The sequence below is a fragment of the Carlito syrichta genome, unplaced genomic scaffold, assembly GCF_000164805.1.
Source record: "Carlito syrichta isolate Samal-C Ts95f unplaced genomic scaffold, Tarsius_syrichta-2.0.1 Scaffold315771, whole genome shotgun sequence".
In the NCBI taxonomy this organism is placed as follows: domain Eukaryota; kingdom Metazoa; phylum Chordata; class Mammalia; order Primates; family Tarsiidae; genus Carlito; species Carlito syrichta.
In genome coordinates, this window is record NW_007259867.1 from 271,078 (window position 1) to 291,853 (window position 20,776).

General features: G+C 48.1%; 1 protein-coding gene across 2 annotated transcripts in view; it reads left to right on the plus strand.

The window, feature by feature from the left end:
• The first annotated feature begins 848 nt into the window (after nucleotides 1-848).
• The window catches only part of BOC (BOC cell adhesion associated, oncogene regulated), a 39,546-nt gene continuing 19,618 nt past the window's right edge, over nucleotides 849-20,776 (plus strand). For both annotated transcript variants that reach the window (XM_008073227.2, XM_008073228.2), the window contains exons 1-3: nucleotides 849-1,022; nucleotides 1,704-1,982; nucleotides 18,931-19,077. In XM_008073227.2, the coding sequence (XP_008071418.1) occupies nucleotides 926-1,022; nucleotides 1,704-1,982; nucleotides 18,931-19,077 (523 nt within the window). In that variant the 5' untranslated portion in view covers nucleotides 849-925. The remainder of the gene's footprint in view (nucleotides 1,023-1,703; nucleotides 1,983-18,930; nucleotides 19,078-20,776) is intronic.

Sequence of the window (20,776 nt, forward strand, 5' to 3'; positions counted from 1 at the left end):
CACAGGGACATAAGCGCGAAGCTGGGTTGAGGAGAATCAAAGCAGGAGAACTTTCCTGAGTTGCTGAGACTTCAGGATTCATTCATTAGTAGCATCTGGCAAGGGATGTTCAGTATGCATGTCACATACGACAGTGCTGCCCCACAGCCCACAGTAGTCTGCACTAGGCCACGTGGCCGTGGACATCTGGCCTTTTGCAAGCAAGTGGCAAGGATGACTTCAGCTGTTACAGCATCTGTGCTAGATATTCACTGCCCCGTGCCCTGGAAGTGGCTGTAGTTTTCGGCGTCTCAGGATCCTGTGCTCCCCTGTCCTTGTTGCTGTTGATCCCCTGGGCTAGGTTCTGGCATTCTTACCATGATGAAACTGTCTTCTAAACAAGAACAATAGACACTGGTAACTCCTAAAGCAGAGAGGAAAGGAAGAGGGCAAAGACTGAAATACTTTCTGTGGGATACCATGTTCATTATTTGGGTGACAGATTCAGTAGAAGCCTAACCTCACCATCGTGAAATACACTCATGTAAGAAACTTACACATGTCCTCCCTGCCTCTAAAATAAAATGAAAATGAAAATCACTCTAGCTTAAGGGGGAAACTAAGAAAAAGCTTCTTTTATTTATTATTATTTTTAAAAATATTTCTTTCTAGTCTTTCAGTGGAAGCATTTTTTAGATGAGGAATGGTGTGAGCATGTTCTTTGACCATCCAGGAACATGACTAAGCCTCTGCTTTGAATGTTGTCAGCAGAAAATGAGGGACAGAGCTGGGCCCTGTGGTTACCACGAGGGCCTCCCAGGCATCCTCACCATGACCATTTCTCTCCCTTTCTCTCTCACAACAGTATTGCTGGGAACCGCCAGGATCTCTTCACGCGGCCCGGGCGGCTTATGGGACGTTGACTTCAGACTCTCTGTGGCACATCATGCTGCGTGGGATGACGATGACGCAGAGAGGAAGGAGGCCTGAAGTCACACTTGCTTGCCTCCTCTTGGCTACCACAGGCTGCTTTGCAGACTTAAGTGAGTGCCTTACCCTTCTCCACCTGCCTCTCTCAGAAGAACACTTTGTCCCCATTGTCACTTGGAAGCATTAGGCATTCTACAATAACTCTCTCAAAGGCATCCTCTTGTCGGGTTTCAAAGAACGCTTCATTCCCCCTGGCTTCAGGGACACACGAATATAAGATGACACGTGATCATGGCAACATCATATTGGTTGTATTTTGGTGTTTTACTCATTTCAGAGATATATGAGAGGAGGGAGGAGGAGGAAGAGGAGACATAATACTAATAATAACTAACTGCTTTGTATTGTGCACTTAGATGAAGTCATGGCAGACAACGTACACGCATTGCTTATAAGCCTCACAACACTCCATGAGAAATATATCATTAGCCTCATTTTACAGATAAGAAGCTGAAACTTAAAAAGACTGAAGTCACATGGCTCAGAAGTAGTGGCACTAGGATCAGACTCAGGTCTGTCCAAGCTTAAGCACTTGCCTTTATGACACCTTGCCATTCCAAATCTATTACCTGGGGACAAAGACAGATTGGGAAAGGGACAAGGGCAGCAGAGAAAGATCAGCTCCTCTGATGCCCAGCTCTGGAAGACTGCCTGTGCACTGTGCTCCTGACAAAGTGATGTTATTGGTTTCTTGGGGGCATCAGTTCATGGCTGCGTCCCTCTTCTTCCCGCAGACGAGGTCCCTCGGGTCACCGTCCAGCCTGCATCCACTGTTCAGAAGCTCGGTGGCACCGTGATCCTGGGCTGCGTGGTGGAACCCCCAAGGACCAACATAACCTGGCGCCTCAATGGGAGGGAGCTTGATGGCTCGGATGATGCCCTGGGCGTCCTCATCACCCACGGGACTCTCGTCATCACTGCCCTCAACAACCACACTGTAGGACGGTACCAGTGTGTGGCTCGGATGCCTGCGGGGGCTGTGGCCAGTGTGCCAGCCGCTGTGACACTAGCCAGTGAGTCTGCTCCCTTGCCTCTCTGACATGGTGCAGTCCCTCCTCCTCTCCTCCACTTCTTCCCCCCAATCATACTGCCTGTCATTAGTCTCACCATAAAAGGGGCCTTAACTGCTGAAATTTCAAATCAGAATGGTAGCTGCCCAGTAATCTCCAGTTGGGAGGGGGGACCCTTGTGTTCTTGGGAAGCTTCACTCTGAGTAGAGGCTATGTCTGGAGTGAGTGTCTGCAGGAAAAAGAACTGGTCAGTGCCCCTGATGTGGTTGAACTGTGTGTGTTTCTGTGGAGTCCAGAGCAGGGCCATGCCGTGTGTTTCTACTTGGTTATCCTACGGCTTCAGGTGCTGTGTGTCAACTGTCCACCGCCCCTCCCCCACTAACCCCCTCACACTATTCCCTCAGTGGTTAGTTGGAGCGTTGGCCAGGGTGATGTGTAATCAGGACACACTTGCCCAGCCCAGACTTGGCCTCCTGTCTCCCTGTAAGGGGTAAGCGTAGCCCAAATACCTAGAACACAATGAAAAAAAAAAAACTGTGTGACAAAGGCATAAACAGATATAGGGGAGAGAAACAAGGAAGAGATTAGGTGACAGTGTGGTCCAAGCGAAGGCCAAGAGGAAGACTTTATATTACCATTATTATTATTATTTTTAGTTTTGCCATTCTTTTATTTATGTTGTTACATTGTGATAAAGAATCAGCGTTATTGCTGATCTCTACCTTCTCTGATTGTGGCATAACAAAGAACACAGGTCCTCAGTTTAATATATGGAAACTGAGGGCCAAGTACTCCCAAGGTCCCTCCCATCTGAAGGATTCTGGGGCACTTTCATGCACTTCCTGCTAGCTTGTCCTCACGACTGCTCTTACTCCTTTCATGTTGGTGAAAGTGAGGCATCGTTTTTACAAAATTACTTAAGCATATTATAAGGATCCAACAGAGCAAAGCCAAGGCCAAGGACTTGACACAGTCCCAGCTAGAAGAGGAGCCTTACCCAGGACAGGTGTTTCTTGTTGCCACTATATTCTCCCTCACCGAGCCCCATTACAGAAGGCTAGATGGATGTGAATAATGAGACGTACTACCTTTGTATGTGGCTACCACATAGGTGTGCCATGTCCCAGGAACAGTATATATTTTCTCTGATTTTCTACCTGTCATACAAATGGGTACACAAGAATTGACTGATTTAAGACACTACTGAAGGTGGTGGGCAGCCTCGACACCCATTCTTACACGCTAAGCCTTTAGCTGGGAAACTTAAAGAATGACTTCCAACTTGACTCCTTTCCTGCAGCCTGAAGTGGGGGAACTTGTTGAGACCTTAATGGCATTTAGATTTAAACTTTGAGAAGATCTCCAGGGCTTGTTCCCTTATGACTTGGCAGTGCCCACTTATCTCTGAAAACCCTGCTTAGGGTGTCCATGTCACCATCATCATCACCTTCATGGGTGGCGTGGTTCCAGGAGGTTGGGGTCCTATGTCATGGGTCTTATCTAAGACAGCAGACTCTTGAAATGCCCCTCTAACCAAGTCAGCTGTCATCTCTGGGGTGTGTGAGGCGTGAGTCCTAGGAGGAGAATGGTAAGAGATGGGCCAATAGAAAAGCAGGGGAGAAAAGCCCCTCCCCGCCCACTGGTCCCTAGATCCCTGGAGGAGCTTAGCTCTGTAGGAAAGTGGAAGGGAGGCTGCTCGCAATATTCCTGTTTCCCTAGAAACAGTCCAGCAACCCTGCCCTTTTCTCCGGGGTAAAGCCAGAGTGTGTCCTCAGCTGTCTCCGTGAGGAGTCAAGCTGACCCTGAGCTACATGGAGCCCTCCACAGAATGGGAACCACTCTCCTTTGTGGCAGAAGGAGCCGTCGTTGAATCCGAGGGTCGGGCTTTTCGAGAGTAGACCGTGAGTGCTCAGGGAGAGAGACAGGCCCTGGGCAGCCAGTGGGGCTGTTCCTCCAGCTGTGCTTGTGTGGAAGTCGCTAGAGGCTTGGGTGAGGAGAATGGAGGGAAAGGAGGGTCATTTCATCACATCAAGAAGGGTTCAGGTCAGAGCTACACTTCCTATCATCATATGCTCCTACCTACACTTTTTATATTTTTATTTTTATGTTTTATTTTTTGAGATGGCGTCTCACTCTGTCGCCCAGACTGGAGTGCAATGGCCGCTCCCAGCCACCGCAGCCTCGACCAGCTGGGCTCCGGCGATCCTTCTGCCTCAGCCTTCCAAGTAGCTGGAACTATAGGCGCGCGCTACCATGCCTGGCTCATTTTGATTTATTGTAGAGATGAGATCTCACCAAGTTACCCAGGTGGGTCTCGAACCCGCAGGCTCAGGCAATCCACTCACCTCAGCCTCCCAAAGATGCGGGATTACAGGCTGAGCCACCGAGCCCAGCCCTTTTTCTTTTTTTATTAAGTATAAAATGCATACAACAAAGTACACAAAGTGTACTAGTCTTTTTAAACAATTTTTAATGTTTTTGAGACAGAGTCTCAACCTGTCACCCAGGTTAGAGTGCAGTGGCACAATCACAGCTCACTGCAGCCTTGACCTCCTGGGCTCAGGTGATCCTTCTACCTCAGCCTCTTGAGTAGCTGGGACTATAGGCATGTGCCACCATGCCCAGCTAATTTGTATGTGTATTTGTATGTGTGTGTGTGTGTATGTTTTTTTTTTTTCTTGTAGAGACGAGGTCTCACCATGTTGCCCAGGCTGCTCTCAAACTCCTAGGCTCAAGTGATTCTCCTACCTCAGCCTCTTTTTTTTTTTTGAGTTGGAGTCTCACACTGCAGCCTCAACTTGCTGGACTCCAGCGATCCTTCCTTCTCAGCCTTCCAAGTAGCTGGAACTACAGGCACATGCTACCATGCCTGCTAATTTTTTTTGGATTTATTGTAAAGATGAGATTTCATCAAGTTGCCCAGGCGAGTCTCGAACCCCGCAGACTCAGGCAATCCACTCACCTCGGCCTCCCAAAGCGCTGGGATTACAGGCTGAGCCACCAAGCCTGGCATGCCTCAGCCTCTTAAAGTGCTGGGATTACAGGCATGAGCCACCATGCCCTGCACAAAGTGTACTAATCCACAGTGAACAACCAATGCATATTTTCATATGTGTACACCCGTGCAACCATCACTCCAGTGCCCGTCCCTTCATACCCCTTCCTAGGTAAATCGGTCCTCCCAGCCCCCACCAGTAATCATGGTCATAATTACTAATAGCCCCAGAACATTACCCTTCTACCATAATGTACTGAACTTTTTCCCTAGAGCCTGGCAATTAGGCGCTTCCAGTTGTTCATTATTACAAATAAGATGTGCCTTTAGCAATGTTTGTGCCCTCAAAGGGCAATGCTGCTCATCTAGGAGGGAGATTTCATCTGCAAATGGGCAGCACGTGTCTGTGGAGGCTCCAGAAATTCCATAACCATTCATTTGGCCTAATTAGGAATCAGGCTGAACCTTTTATTGTTTGGAGAAGGGAGAGTTGGAGAGTAGAAGATTTATCTTGGAGCCCTCCTTCTATTTCAAGGTGTATCTGTGTGAGGAGAGACAATTTATAGCCTTTATTTTTAAAATATTTCTGGCCGCTTCTTTCTCTGGTGCTTGAGGGGATCTGCAGTTGGCAGAGAGGACAAAGGGAAGGGCTTGGTTGCAACCCAAGAAGGCACAGTGAGAGGAGCAGGGGCTTGTGCAGAAACTGAGTTCTTTGAAAGCCAAGAACTATTGGCTTGTCATTTAGATATGAATCAGGAGTGAAATGTCTGGGTCTGAGGAGAAGGAAGAAGTGCTGGAAATCAAGAGGGCGGGCATGGGCTGTGTCACAGAGAAGAGGGAGTTGGTGGCGTGGAACTGCAGCCTCCCAAGTGGGAGGAGGCAGCGACGGGGTGGTGGGAAGGCAGGTGGAGGCAGGAGAAAGGGGTGTGCTGTCTTTGGGTTAATGCCATTGGGGAATTTGGCTCTGACACAGCAGTTAGATTAAGTTTCTGAAAGCACATTCCTGAGCAGAATGGGGGCTGTGTTTTGCTGGTTGAGTGATGTAGGAGGGAGGCTGAGCGGTAGGTGGGATTACCAAAGGCACGGTCTACATTTAGAGGAAAGGCTGGGTCGTGGCGTGCCAGTGCACACGCATGCATACCCACACACACTCAGCATGTAAGGCTTCCTTTTCCTCTGTGCAGTCCTACGTTCATCCTCACACAAAGCAGTTGCTATTTGGCCTACCTGGCAAGATGCCACCTTCTGCATCTGACTCCCAGAGATCTCTGAGTGCTTTAAATGATGGGGCCTAGGACCTGTCTTGAGGATTCAGGGATGGGAAGGAGTCCTCTAGCAGAAGAACCTTCTGGTCTAGGCCTCTTTACTCTAGCGTCAGGAGCTTGCAGGGGGGATCCATTGGACTTCACCCTGAAAGGTGATATCAGTTTCTGGTTTTCAGGTAAAGTGGAGCCAGGAATCAAGAATCACCTAAGAGTCTCACCCGTGTGTTCTCCTACCCTCCACCTCAGCTTTTTCTGACCTTGTGGATAATGGCCACCTTCGCACTGTCCATCTCACTCTTCTCTGAGAATAATTTTTTCTTTCCTTTTTAACCTAAACTCTATTTTTTACAAGTCTCTCTTGCTGCTAATGCCTCACTTCAGATCACCTTGTCTTGTTCTTGCTTTCTGGAATGCTTTTGAGTTTGATCTCTTTTCACTTCTCTTTCCCTTTCTTTATATAAACTTTATACCAGGAGGTCAACCACTCTATGCAGCTCAAATGTCCAGTCTGCTCCTGGCCCAAGAATAGACACTGCCAATGGACACCGTACTCCTTCTTACTGGACCCCGATTCCGCCTCAAACCATTTCTCAACACAGCACAGCAAGTAGTCACAACCAGTTCCTCAGAGCTGGCAGACCTCGTGAAAGCTGTTCTCGACCCCTTACCGGTAATCATCTGCCATTCAGAAAACTCCTACATAATCCCTTATTTTTAACTTTCTTCTATTTTTTTATTCTTTTATTCTCCCAATTCTCCCATCATCTTTAGGTCCCAGTCGTAGCTGGAAATAAAGCATGTGGTAACTGGGTAGCTACCTATAATTCTGTACCTGGGAGTTGTAGTCCTCAAGCTAATGTGGAGTCTTACGTTGCTTCCAGTACCAGTGAGAACAGATCCGTCACCCTTCCTTAAGGCCTTTGAGCACTAAGGCCAGGCATATGCTTCTGAACGTTCAGCAAGCGAGATGACTGACAGAAAAGGAAGGAGTCTTCATGACTCTGTGACTTTGACGAAAGGCCAGGGAGTGACCCAGGGATCCTTTGTCACCATAATTTAAACCATGAATAAAATGAAGAACCAAAATGGTATAATGGAAAAACAAGTACTAAACTAGTATTACGGAAAACACAAACTAAAAGTTTTAAGTTCTAGGTTGAAGTCTCAGCTCTGTCACTTCAGAGTTACGTGACTTTGGACAGGTCACTTGATCTCTAGATTGCCACAGCTGTGAACTGAGCACCATGATGATTATATCACCAGTCTCGTGGGTGTTTTTGAGGATCAAACACGAGAATATGTGATAGGAGTATTTGGAAGCATTTTAGACATTCTGGACTTTATTCGTTCATCCATTTGCTTAGCAAGCATTTGTGAAGTGTCTCCTTGTAGGAGCCTTTGGGGCCTGTGTCTAGCCCTCTGCTGCTCAACTCCATTCTGGGAGTAATCCTTAGGAAGACAGCCTGGGGGTGACAGAGCTTCCAGTCATAACCAGAGCCAAGAGAGAACTAACCCATTTCCTGTGAATTTCTTAGTTCCCTAGATACGTGTGTTCTCCAATCCAGATTCCCACCTCTAGCTGCCATGATGACAGTATGTTGTCAGTGCAGTCCACGGAGCCACCCATTTCTGCTTCTTGGGTCCACTGCTGCCTACTCTTCCACTCAGCCGTTGGTTTGTGCAGGGAGGTGGACTGATCCTGACCCTTCTACGTTTGGGTATTTTGGAGGTTGGTGCCCTAAGAATTGGGAAGCACTTAGAATTTCCACCAGAGCACAGTAAGACCTGGGGTCCCAGCACTGAGAAAGTCGACTTCATTAGCACATTAGACATAAAGCCAGTCAGCCCCATGAGTTGCCTGACACAGATGTGAACAGATTTTAATGGGAGTACAGAGGCTAGCAGTGACTCATTTCTATTTCAAAAGATTGAGGAAGACTCAGGAAGACAACCTTTATCTTTAAATTTCTGAGTCCTCACATACCTTTCTCATCTCAGGCTTTTAATTCAATTTACCTTTCAGCATCGTGTACTCAGACCTAGGACCGGTACAGCTTCTAGGATGGCGCAGATTCATCCATAGGGAGTTTCATTTCCATAGTGAGATATTTCCGTGGTGAACTCAATCAAACTCTTAATCTAGCCACCGGCTATATTGTCTCTCTCTTGCTATTTCATCCTATTCCCTGCTTCCCCCATTTCTTGCTATTCTCATCTCTTATTCCTTTGGGTATGTACATTTTCTGATTAAGAAAGGAAATTTTAGAGTGTTTTTTCCAGTACCGCTCCCTTCCCCCAGTTTGGTTCAGTCAGCAAGCGACTCCTTGACAAAACAAGGAAAAGCTATCCGCCCCAAATTGGAAAAACATTTGTGAGTGGTCTTGGGCATCAGGGAATCCTGTGCAAGCCCTTTGCTTTGAGATGGAGGGGTGGCAGCAAGAAGAATTGGGGGTGGGTGGGAAAGAAAACACAGGTGGCTTCCTGAGCTGCCCCGGGGGGGGGGAAGGAAAACTGCAGCTGGAAGCTGGGGCTGAGTGTGAGTCCGCCTTGGCTGAGAGAGACAGCAAGACAGCTCCACATGGGGGGAATGTAGTTGGAAAAGGAGAACGAGCTTGAGCGTGAAACTTAGTTGTTTTACATCATAAGGTGTGTGTGTTTTATTTTGCCAGTTGGGCAAGAAAATTGTTGAAAGATGGCTTACACCCAAAATATGCTGAGCAACTCGAATATTTTAATAGACCATAAATAAGGACTATTTTATAGCTTTAGGCCAAAGTCATATTAACCCTTTCTGTTTTCTATTGGATGCAAGCAGAAATTCACACCTCACAAGAACTTCTCCTGATATTCTGGTGAAATCTTCAAATAACATCAGTAACACTAGTCCTATTAGTCCTGGTATAAGAACCCAGCCAGACCCTTGGTGTAAGCTCTGCTTTGGGAATCTTGGCAGCAAATATCTGCCCCAAACAGCCAGGGTTCCCATTTTGTGTTTAGCAGGGGTCACTATTTACCAAAGTGACCTCAAGTCCATGGTGCCTCTTCTACCAAGGATACACTTTTGGACTCTTAAACACCCCACTTGCCTCCCCATTCATTCTTTGCACTCACAGCCACACACTTAAATAAAATCCTAGGTCTGCTTTCTCAGCTAAGAGAAAAGAGAGAAGCCGGGCTCGGTGGCTCAGCCTGTAATCCTGCGCCATGGGAGGCTGAGGTGAGTGGATTGCCTGAGTCCGCGGGTTCGAGACCCGTCTGGGCAACTTGGCAAGACCTCATCTCTACAATAAATAAATAAATTTAAAAAATCAACCGGACATGGTAGCGCACACCTGTAGTTCCAGCTACTTGGAAGGCTGAGGCGGAAGGCTTGCCGGAGCCCAGCAGGTCGAGGTTGCCGGGAGCGGCCACTGCACTCCAGTCTGGGCGACAGAGTGAGACTCCAACTCAAAAAAGAAAAAAAAAGAAAAAGAAAAGGGAGGGACACATAGTGTGTTGATTCAACCGGCCCAACAGACTTTGAGAAGTCTTTTGCACTGGAAGATGAAGGAAGGATTGCTTGAAATCACTGGACTTTTTAAAAGGAACATGATGCAAAATGATTCTTTCAAAATGAAAAACCAAGAGAGCAAATAAATCCCTTGGCTCCCATGTGTGTGTGTGTGTGTGTGTGTGTGTGAGTGTGAAGTTTAGTGAGTTCTACTTTGACCTTGTTTTCAGACTTTCAACCATCTTTGAAATCTGGTAATAATCCTGAGAGCTATAGAACAGTGAGTTTTTCCTGCAAATGCACCAAGTGTTCATATCTAAATTAAAGGATGGTCTTTTTTTTTTGAACTGGAGTCTCACTCTGTCGCCCAGACTGGAGTACAGTGGCTGCTCCCGGCCACCGCAGCCTCAACCCGCTCGGCTCCAGCGATCCTTCCGCCTCAGACTACAGGCATGTGCTACCATGCCCAGCTAGTTTTTGATTTTGTTGTAGAGACGAGGTCTCGCCAAGTTGCCCTGGCAGGTCTCAAACCCACGGGCTCAGGCAATCCACTCGCCTCGGCTTCCCAAATTGCTGGGATTACAGGCTGAGCCACCGAGCCTGGCCAAGGATGGTCATTTAATACTGAGAAAAATGTAATCAAAAGGAAAAAATAAAAAACTAATCGTGGTTAAAACAGCATTTTAAAAATATAGGTAGCATTGTGCTTAATAGCAAGATGCTTTTGGCCTCTCAGACCCACTTTTCATCTTGTACTTTCTCCTCACTTTGGAATGACGTTCCACCAGCTGGCAACATCAGAGAGCACCTACCTCCCTCGGGTTACTAATTCCTTCTCAGTCTTCAAGACTCAAGCATCTTCTCTAGGAATCTTTTCTTGGCCTCTTCAACTTCCCAAGTCTAGAGTAGGGTCTCCTCTCCCTGGCTTCCTTAGCATCCTGGTTTACTTCCATAGTCTTCTCCTGCCATGGTCTCTTGACGTGGAAGACAAGAGCTGTTGTGCATCTCTGTGTGCACAGTGGTTTACACAGGGCCTGGCACACGGTAGGCCTTCCGCGAGTGTTTTGAAAGAGGACGACTCCCAGATAAAGTGTGTTGAAATTTTAGAAGATCAGAAAGGGTGTTCAGAAGGTAAATAAAGATTTCAAGATTTCTTCACCAATTCTGATATAGTAAAAGTGTCCAGGAAATGAGTAAGAAAGGATGATGCAGGAACTCTGGATGCAAACAGGTTGAAGAGACAAATAGACTCAACTAGGGCTTAGAAAAATGGGTGGATGTCAGAAGCCTAAAACAGTAATTAAAAGAAACTGAGATGTTGGAGGAACCTCTGGAGCATTGAAGGGAGATGCCGATGAGTATGGGTCCATGTCCTGACAGATACCTTGTGGGGCAGTGTCAGAAATGGGAAGTGCTGGTGGAAGTATGCGGTTCCCGTGTATGGGAAGAAATGTGGCGACCACTGTGAGCCTCACTGGCCCTAGGGCAGTGCCCCTGTCTCTCCCACCTGGGGTTCTGTCTCTAAGGGCCACACTGAAGTGCTCAGCTCCCTCCTCCCTTCGAGCTCCTAGGCCTCATCTTGCCTTTCTCTCTTCCTGTGTAGGCCGCCAGCCCTGTCAGAGACTGTGCCAGGCTCCAGCTCAGGCTCTGATGAGTCCAGACCACCGGGATTCACATTAATTTTCCCACTGCTAAGTTTATAGTTTATATTTGGTTGATCAGGAAAATATGTGTGATGTGGGTTGCTGGCAAGTACATCTTTTTTTTTTCCTTCTTCTCTTTCTTCAGTGTATTTTTTTTCAAACGATTTCATTCCTTCATCTAGTCCAGAAGAAACTCCCTGGTTCTGCTTGCCAGCCCTACCTCATAGCAGCACTGCAGTCAGATAAATGAGGTGGTCTACAGGCATCTTCTATGTTCATCTGGCTGCCAGACCTGGTGCAGACATGGCTCCCATCTTTGAGGGTTAATCACATTTCTCATTCTCTTATGTCTTTTTAAAAAAATATTTTTAATTGGTTCAAGTCAAGAAATTCCTGAAGCCTTAGGCCAATTCATTGCAAATCATTTAATGACATTGCAAAATAGGTTCTTTTGATTCTCTCTCCCTTTATGCCCGCTCTCCCCTCCTGCCCACCCCCGTCTTCTCCCTCAATCTTGATTTTCATCTCTCATCCCCCAGTCTGTTTCACCTCTTCTCCATTCTCAGCTGTCTCCCACTGCGCAAACCTGGGTGCAAGCCCCACCTCAACTCAAGGAAAAGAAAGAGGCAAGATTTAACAACGAATGTGTCTGGCATCTGCAAAGAAAGGTTTTTTTTTTTCCTTCCCCATGGAAACTGTGTTGTTTAAATAAAAGAGAGCATGTCTTGCTTTCATCAGAAAGTATGTTTGAGACATTTCATGTCATGTTTCCCTGACTGTCAGAAGAGAGCTTTGGAGAGAAAATTATTTGTGCAATTGGACAGGCAGGAAAAAAAATTCCAAAGAGAACAACGTATGTATCCACTCTCCGGGCCTGTAAAGGGAGGAGCAGAACTCTCTCTGCTGACTGCCTTTCTAGGTTCCTTTTTCAATCTCGGTGGCTGACTTAGGTGCAGCGCTGGTGGAGGTGAGGACACTACACGTGTGGATTATTGTCTTCTGCCTTGTCTACTAGATTAAAAACTCCCTGTGGTTAGGAGTTTTGCCTTTTCTTCTCTGTATTTTCTGCAGTTCTTGGCATACTAGACAATTCTGCAGCACCTGGCTGGCTAAGTGAATGACTCCACGATGCCTGGAGGGATGGTACTGAACTGAATGCTGACGGTGGAACATGCTGGTTTTGCCCAGCTTTGTGGGCTACCATGATCTGTGTGCCAGGGCTCCAGACTGGTAAAAGGCTTAGTCACTACCCCAAATGCGTGACTTCTGAGATGCTTGCCTAGGACAGTAAACCCCAACCACTCACCAGGCACCTGGGTTTCTGACCTCAGGCAAGCTCCATCGGGCTCCAGCCTCTTCTCTGCTTCTGGACTTGGCCTTCATCTCAGCAGACGACTGCTGTGGTTTTTCACTTGCAGAGCATTTTATTTCAGAGGACTAACTTTGGGGTCATACCAAGCCATGGTTCATCAGGTGACTTGGTATTGGGAAGAGTTTTGTGATTCTCTGCCCACCAGTGAAGCAGTGAGGAAAGCTCCACATTGCCAGAGGCCACATAGTGAGGCAATGCCAAGGACTCTTCATCTTCTCAGACCCCACTCCCAAGTCCACCTGTGCAGCCGTGAGCCAGAGGCCCAGCCAGAGAAAGCTCTTAGTACCTTTACTTCCCCTGCACCTTGGCCATCTCTCAAAAGGACTGCGCGCAGGGAAGGATCACAGGGTCAGCATGCCACTGAGTATGCTCCATTAGGGCAGTATCTTTTGTGCTCTGTAACATAGATGCATCAAGCTGCCTCGGGGATAGGTTGAGGCTTGGAGACTGTGAGAGTTGGGGAATAGAATCATTAGTCAGCCCAGAAACTTGCTGATGGCCCTGAGGCCACTAAGCCATTCTGGCAGCATTGCCAAGTGAGCCCCATGCAGTGTCCCGTGATCTGATGGATCCCATCCAAACCTCAGCAGAGGAGTGCAGGCTTGTCTTGTGATCCCTGGGAATAGGCGGGAGGCTCAAACAGGTCTGTACGTGAGAAACACTTCCATGGGTAGAAGACTGAATGAGGTTTTTCCAAACATTCAGCTGAGTTCATGGATATGGGGATATTGGTAACTCCACGGAGCACCCAGCTGAAGGCAGTGTCTTACTTAGCTTCTTACTTAAACAGAACTGAACTTTGATTTGCAGCCTAAGGGAGGACTCTGGGGAAGATGGAATGAGGGAACCCCTAGAAAGAGATAAGTTGATGGATTACACTGGGAGAACTTAGCTGAGACCCAACACACCCTGTAACTGGATATGTAAAGTTCATGAACATAGGGGGATAAGCCTACAATTAAGATTTGACAATTTGTATTATGAGAACACACATACACCAAATATTGTGATTTAATTTATAGCTCTACCGATCCTTTTACTAATCAAGGAAGGATAGAGACTAGAAGGTGGTGAGGGAGAAGCTGGAGAGGGGCTCAAGATTAAATATGTCAGTTTGTAGTTTCACATGTGATTCTCGTGACGCGGCCTCACCCATGTGCCCCTGAAAGTCTTTGCTTTCTGTTTTTCCCATGGCCAAGAGGGCATGTACCTGATGTGCCCTTTGCATGTGAAAAGGAAGCACAGAGTACATCACATGATGTATGTTTGGACAAATCCTACAACCTGTGCATCTAGGCATTCTTCAGAGGTGATGTGTCAGGGTATACATCTTCCCTGTGGAAACTGAGTTCTTGGGAGGAAGGGACCAGGCAGGCTCTGTGTGGAGCCTAAAATATGGGTTCTCAGCACAGAGTTCTGTGCCAAGTAAAGGTCAGCCAGCTCAGAGATGGCCCCAAAGACCAGGCCTTCTGACCTGTGGGGAGCTGAGAAACAACCAGAGTGGGCCTGCTGGCATGTGATTAATGTGGACACGTTAACGAAGTAGCTGGAAGAATGCACAGAGAGAAGATGCAAAAAGGGGTGTGAGGGGAGAGCAGGTAAGAGGATTAAAGCTGCAAAAACATTCCTCTAATGGATTTCTCAAACACACCAGCCAACAGGCAGGGGCAGGTGTCCTGTCAAACCCTTTCCCGTGAAATCTGATCCCTCTTCCTGCAGTAGAGGCCTGCTACCCCCATTTGCAGTTGAAGGGCCTGTCCCTTCCTTCCAGTGGGGCACCCTGAGCAACCCAGGGACTCCGCCAGGAAACCGACTTTGCAGACAAAGGAGCCTGGGAACAGGCCGGCTTCCCTCGTGTGTGCGCCGGCAAGATCTCCTCTTTGCATCTGCCCCGTCCGATGCCTGATTAGGCTGTTATTGACCATGAGGCCCCACCCCTCCCGGCCCCCTTCCTGCCCAAAAGCACTAGGAAAAGGAGGTCCTCAACGTTCACATCATTCTTCACTTCATTATTCTGCCTTTGGTCCCTCAGTGAGACTGAAGTTTTACTCGAGCGGCCAACTTGGGAGTGTTTTTGTCTGGTGAAGCGACAGCTAAGGCTTCAGCTCAGGAGGCACAGGGAGGGAGACAGGGCCAAGGACCAAACTGCTGCTTATTTGTTTTGAAGCCAGGAAGGCTCGCCTGCCAGTCGGCCCTTGTGGGGAGCTGGACGCCCAGCTGGGGTGCCCTTGGCCCTGCCTGCACGGGCTGTTGTGCACATGTTGGCATCAGAACAGAGGGACTGTCCGGCTGCATGGCCGACCGGTGCCCAGCTTCATGCTCCCCTACTGCACAGCCTTCTGTCTCCAACTGGGCAGTTGTCAGAGGGTATGGCAGGAACCAAGAGGAGATGAAGGGGGGCACAGTGTTTTCTAGCATCAGGCTGGAGAGGTGGGTGCGTGGAGGGCTGAATAAGCCCTCAATTACGACAGGCAGGAGCCTGGGCCATTAAGATGGAGATGGCGTTCTGGTGCCCAACTCCTTTCAGTTACTCACATCTTTCTTGCAAAATGGTTTGCTGGGTTTAAGTGTATTCTTCGCTTGAGGCAAATTTCCTTGGAATGAGGTAAAGGAAAAGAGCTGGGAGAAAAAGCTGTTGGAGTTGTTTGGGATTTATTAGACCGTGGAAGAGAGTGCTTCACAGCACCTGAGGAATTTTCCAGATGCCTCTAAGCTCACAATCACTCACAGCTCGCTTTGTGGAGAGCCTCCTGACTTGGCAGGTACAGGGCACACTGGCCTGAAGGAAGATTAAGTCCTTTGCGTTTTTGTTTTTTGTTTTAAGTGAATTGCTTTCAAAAAGCAAAGTTACTGATATGTAACTAGAACGCATTGAGCTGAGGCTGTCTCTTTCCCAGAATCCAAATCTTCTTTCCTCCTCTTTTAGTTATCTTGGCTGAGAGGCTCAGCCAGGCCTGGGCTGAGTAAGTCTTGGGGCCTAGTGCAAAATGAAAATGTAGGCTCCCTTGTTCAAGCATTATGAAGAATTTTAAGATAGTGACAGCAGAACATTAAACCAAGTGTTGGCCTCTCCTAAATGCAGGGAAAAGTTGTACACCCATGAAGGTGGCCTTGGGCTCAGCCCTCCAAACTTCATGTATTTAGCAAGGATCTAGAGAACTTTTGCTGTATCCTCAGTACTGTGCAGTGGGGTTAGGGTGGGGAGCAAAAAATGAGTGGACTTCCCACCAGTCTGAGAGGGGACCCCAAAAAGCCCAGAATTTATTTATAAAAAATTGTGTATTCTTACATGTTTACACTGCAGTCACCTTCAAAGTACTCTCTGATGCAATACACCTATCAAGAGGCTTTTTCCACTACTCAAAACAGTTTTTGAACTCATCAATTCTGATGCCTTTTAGTGCTTCTGTCATTATTTGTTTCACATATTCCATATCAGCAAAGTGCTTCCCTTTGAGGACTTTCTTCATATGGGGAAACAACAAAAAAAGTCACTTGAAGTGAGATTGGGTTAATAGGGAGGATAAGGCACAGGGGTCAGGCTGGTTTTTGGCCAAAAACTGCTCAATGTAACACAGTGTGGATAGGTGCACTGTCATGGTGGAAGAACCAGTCACCTGTTTGCTACAGCTAGGCACGGCAGGTCGTGATGCAGCCTTCTCAGAACTTTCAGATAAAAACTTCTGTTGACCGCATGATCTGGAGGAACAAATTCCGAGTGCATTACAGGGGCCTATCCTCCACAAGATAATTCTGTTTTTTTGGTGGGGTCCCCTCTTGCATACTTTAATTGGGGTCAGGTACCACACCCAAAAAGTTAATTAATGGTGAAATAATTATTTAAAAGCCCAAGAGGCCCAACTCCCACTTCAAAGAAGGAATCCACGAGAAATCTCACGTTCAGCCTGGAAAGTTCGAAAGGGCGTAGAAGTGAACCAGCTGAGGTGGAAGGATCGCCAGAGCCCAGCAGGTCGAGGCTACAGTGGCCAGGAGCAGCCACTGCACTCCAGTCTGGGCAACAGAGTGAGACTCCAACTCAAAAAAAAAAAGAAGTGAACCAGGCAGTTTGGCACTGTTTTTGCCATGCCATTCCATGAATGACATGTATTTCTTAATCTGTGTTTATTACTCCCATTTCACCTGTCCCTATGACCTGGGAAGTAACTTCTCAAGAAACATTTTTTTTTAAAATAGCTTCCATTGGCCACACTTAGATAAGAAGTTCATAGAACATTTGTTGTGTTGGGCTGGCTTTGAGCTCACAATGTAAAACCAACTCACCTATAAATCTGAGTTCATAGGCAATGTAAATAGGCATCTTGTACCTAACTTGTGGGGCTCGGCTTCCAAGAGAGTCATTCATTCATTCAACATGTACTGAGTATCTACTTGGGCCGGGACAAGATCAGAGGACACACATATGAACAAGACTTTTGGTCCTTGTCTCTAAAAAGTTCATAGTCTAATATCGTAATCAAAGGGACCGTGATCTTTCATAGGAACAGTAGAGCTTCACTGCCCTGAGTTGGCTTGACTAAGAGCTTCTGGAAAGTTCTATTAAGTGAGAAACCTCCTGACCTCACTGAATACCTTGATCACCAGGCTCTCTGATGGTGACAGTAGTTTGTTTTTGGTAATTATCTCTTGTCTTCTGTGAGAAACCTGATTCCTGCCCTCTCTGGGTCTCTGGTAGAAACAGCATCACGGGCAGGTGGAGTCTTGCAGTGAATTTGTAGTGAACCCTGATGCTATCAGTTCTTAGGAGCTGAGCAGAATTTGGTGTGGTAGCATTCAGAGGTTGGCTCCAGGGCTTTCTAAGGACCTTTATGAAGGGAGTGTCTGGGCAAAATATTTTTGTCTCTCTTTTTTTTTTTTTTTTTTGAGTCGGAGTCTCACTCTGTCGCCCAGACTGGAGAGCAGTGGCCGCTCCCGAACACCGCAGCCTCGACCTGCTGGGCTCCGGCGATCCTTCCGCCTCAGCCTTCCGAATAGCTGGAATTACAGGCATGTGCTACCACACCCGGCTGATTTTTTGATTTATTGTAGAGATGAGGTCTCGCCAAGTTGCTCAGGCGGATCTCGAACCCACGGGCTCAGGCAATCCACTCATCTCAGCCTCCCAAGACGCGGGATTACAGGCTGAGCCACCGAGCCCGGCTTTTTTGTCTCTCTTATACCACATTAGTTTTATTTCTCCTCTTCAATCCAGCTACAATCCTGAAAACCAAATTTCCAATTTGGAATACAGTTTTCTTGTGCAAATGGCCCCTGTTTTTGCCCAGCAACATCAGTGATTTGACTCATTGAAAGAGAGATTTGGACTCTTGGATTGTTTGGGAAATATCCTGCTCTTGTTCCAGGTGGATCCCTACCCTCTCCCTGTTCAGGCCCCACAGAGCCAAGTCAGGAGAGATGGCCAGGAGGCTAGCAGGGACTGCAGCCTTGTGTCAGGACCTGCAGATCTCCCTCATCCCACTGCCGTTAAGCCACACTGCAATGCTGCCTGTTGTCCTGGGAGATCTGTCTCTGCCTTAGAAAACCCTTCCGGCATCCACAGGGTCCCACTCTCAGCTCTGAGGGTAACCCATGGTGTGGACGCAGCTCCTGAGTAGCAAGAATCAGCCTTCTGGTCAGAATCATGGCCGACCGTCGAGCGGAACCTCAAGCCTGTCTCTTTTCACTGGGGATGTCTGAGAAGAACCCAGGAGGGCTGTTCTTGAGTGAATTGGAAAAAAGACATCCGCTTTCTCTTTCATTGTTCCCTTCAGTCTCCACTAGCTGAGCCTCCTGCAACTCTGCCAGGACAAGTGTGCCTCTACTGTGACCCATTTCTAGGGCGAATGAATGAGGCCAACCGGCCCCCACATCTCAGTGTAACAGAAGAGGCTGGCCTGCGTCGGAGGCACCTCTTGATGGAATTCTCTCTACATTCCCCCTGTCCCCTCCTCCAGGTTATGTATACAGGTTGAACCCCTACCAGTGATGAGGGCCATATATTCCATCCTTATCAACTCCCACACAACAAGGGGCTGGAGGTGGGACTCAGAGTGGCACCGACATGCCTCCACGCGAGGTTTTGCAGCTGTTTAACATGATCGGTGACACCAAGGCACAAGCCCACTCGGAATGTCACACTGTTGCTCTCCTCCACCAAGGCCCAACAGGCGCCTTCCCTTCTCTCCACAGATCTCCAGGACTTCAAGTTAGACGTGCAGCACGTGATTGAAGTGGATGAGGGGAACACGGCGGTCATTGCCTGTCACCTGCCCGAGAGCCACCCCAAAGCCCAGGTCCGGTACAGCGTCAAACAGGAGTGGCTGGAGGCCTCTAGGGGTGAGTGTCAAGGACCCCAGAGGCCAAGGCCAGGCGAGGAAGGGAGCTGGCCTCCTCTGCCCGCTCCTTGTCCAACAAAGCTGGGTCAGCTGCTGCTGCCTCCCCAGCCCCCTAAGCACACCCACAGCCCTGTCTTCATGCTGACCAGCTGTGCTCCATCTTGACATTTAGCCCCATAAGTTCCTAAAGGGGGTGGCCTCTATTATGGAGGTCCTCTGCGCCATCATGAGGGATTTCTTCCTCCTTTGAGGCCCCAGAAGATGTTAGTGAGTGGCTGTCGTTTGATCAGGACTCTCACACATGGTTCTGGATGCTTCCTGTGGGCACCCCCTGCCACCAGCACACACAGGAAGGCTGCGTGACAGTCCCAGCTGTCCCAGAGCTTCAGAGTTCCCAGGCAGGACCCGGAGCTCTTCTTCAAACAGAGCAGCATTTTTAGTGGAACTTCATTTTTTTTCCTCTCCCTATTTGTCTGGTAGATGCAGTTATCTCAGCTGTCAGTGCTGCCTGTTCAGGCCACCATGGACAAGCATGGTAGCTAGTTGGCGGAGGCTGAGCTTTGGTCCACAGAGTGTCAGGGTGGAGTAGCCCCTCAAGTCGACGTCAGTTTCTTCTCACCACCAACTCTGCGTTTAAGGCCAAGTAGACCTTTCTTGACCTGGCTGCACAGCTCAAAATATATACCTTTAAAAATATTCTGAGCCGGGCTCGGTGGCTCAGCCTGTAATCCCACGCCTTTGAGAGGCTGAGGTGAGTGGATTGCCTGAGCCCGCGGGTTTGAGACCCGCCTGAGCAACTTGGCGAGACCTCATCTCGACAATAAAATCACAAAATCAGCCGGTTGTAGTAACGCATGCCTGTAATTCCGGCTACATGGAAGGCTGAGGCGGAAGGATTGCCAGAGCCCAGCAGGTCGAGGCTGCAGTGGCCGGGAGCAGCCACTGCACTCCAGTCTGGGTGACAGAGTGAGACTTCAACTAAAAAAAAAAAAAAAAAAACCTCTGTAGATTTTAAGATATTCTTATTAACTCTTTTGGAGTATGAAAGGAATATGTGCACATTATCCAATCTTAGAAAATACAAAAAACTATTTTTGTCTTATTTTATTTTATTGAGTCAAGGTCTCACTGTCACCCAAGTTAGAGCACAGTGGCATGATTATGGCTCACCACAACCTTGACCTTCTGGGCTAAGGAGGTCCTTCCACCTCAACTATCTGAGTAGCTGGGACTACAAGCTGGCTGATTTTTTTTTAAATTTTTTTGTAGAGAAGAGTCTCACTATGTTGCCCAGGCTGGTCTCAAACTCCCGGGTTCAAATGATCCTCCCACCTCAGCTTCCCAAAGTACTGGGATTATAGGCGTGAGCCAACATGCCTGACCAGAAAACTATTTTTCGAAAGGGAAGAAATCTCAATTCAACTACTCAGAGGTAACTGGAGACTGGGAGAAGAGAATTAATCCCTACTGTCCCCAGCAGAAGCTTGGCAGCGGCCCCTGAGGAGCCTGTAAGCGCCAAGGGCTGCTCCCTTCCCATCTGGTACTTGCCTAAGCAGCTCACCCCTGGGTGGCCCAGCAGCAGGCAAGCACCAGGCTTGGTGACACCATGAGTCCCGGTGGGGGGCCACCAGGACAAAGCCCAGAGCTGACAGCCAGTGCTTTGCCTGCCAGGAAGCCGAACACCGGGGTGTCCAGAAGCT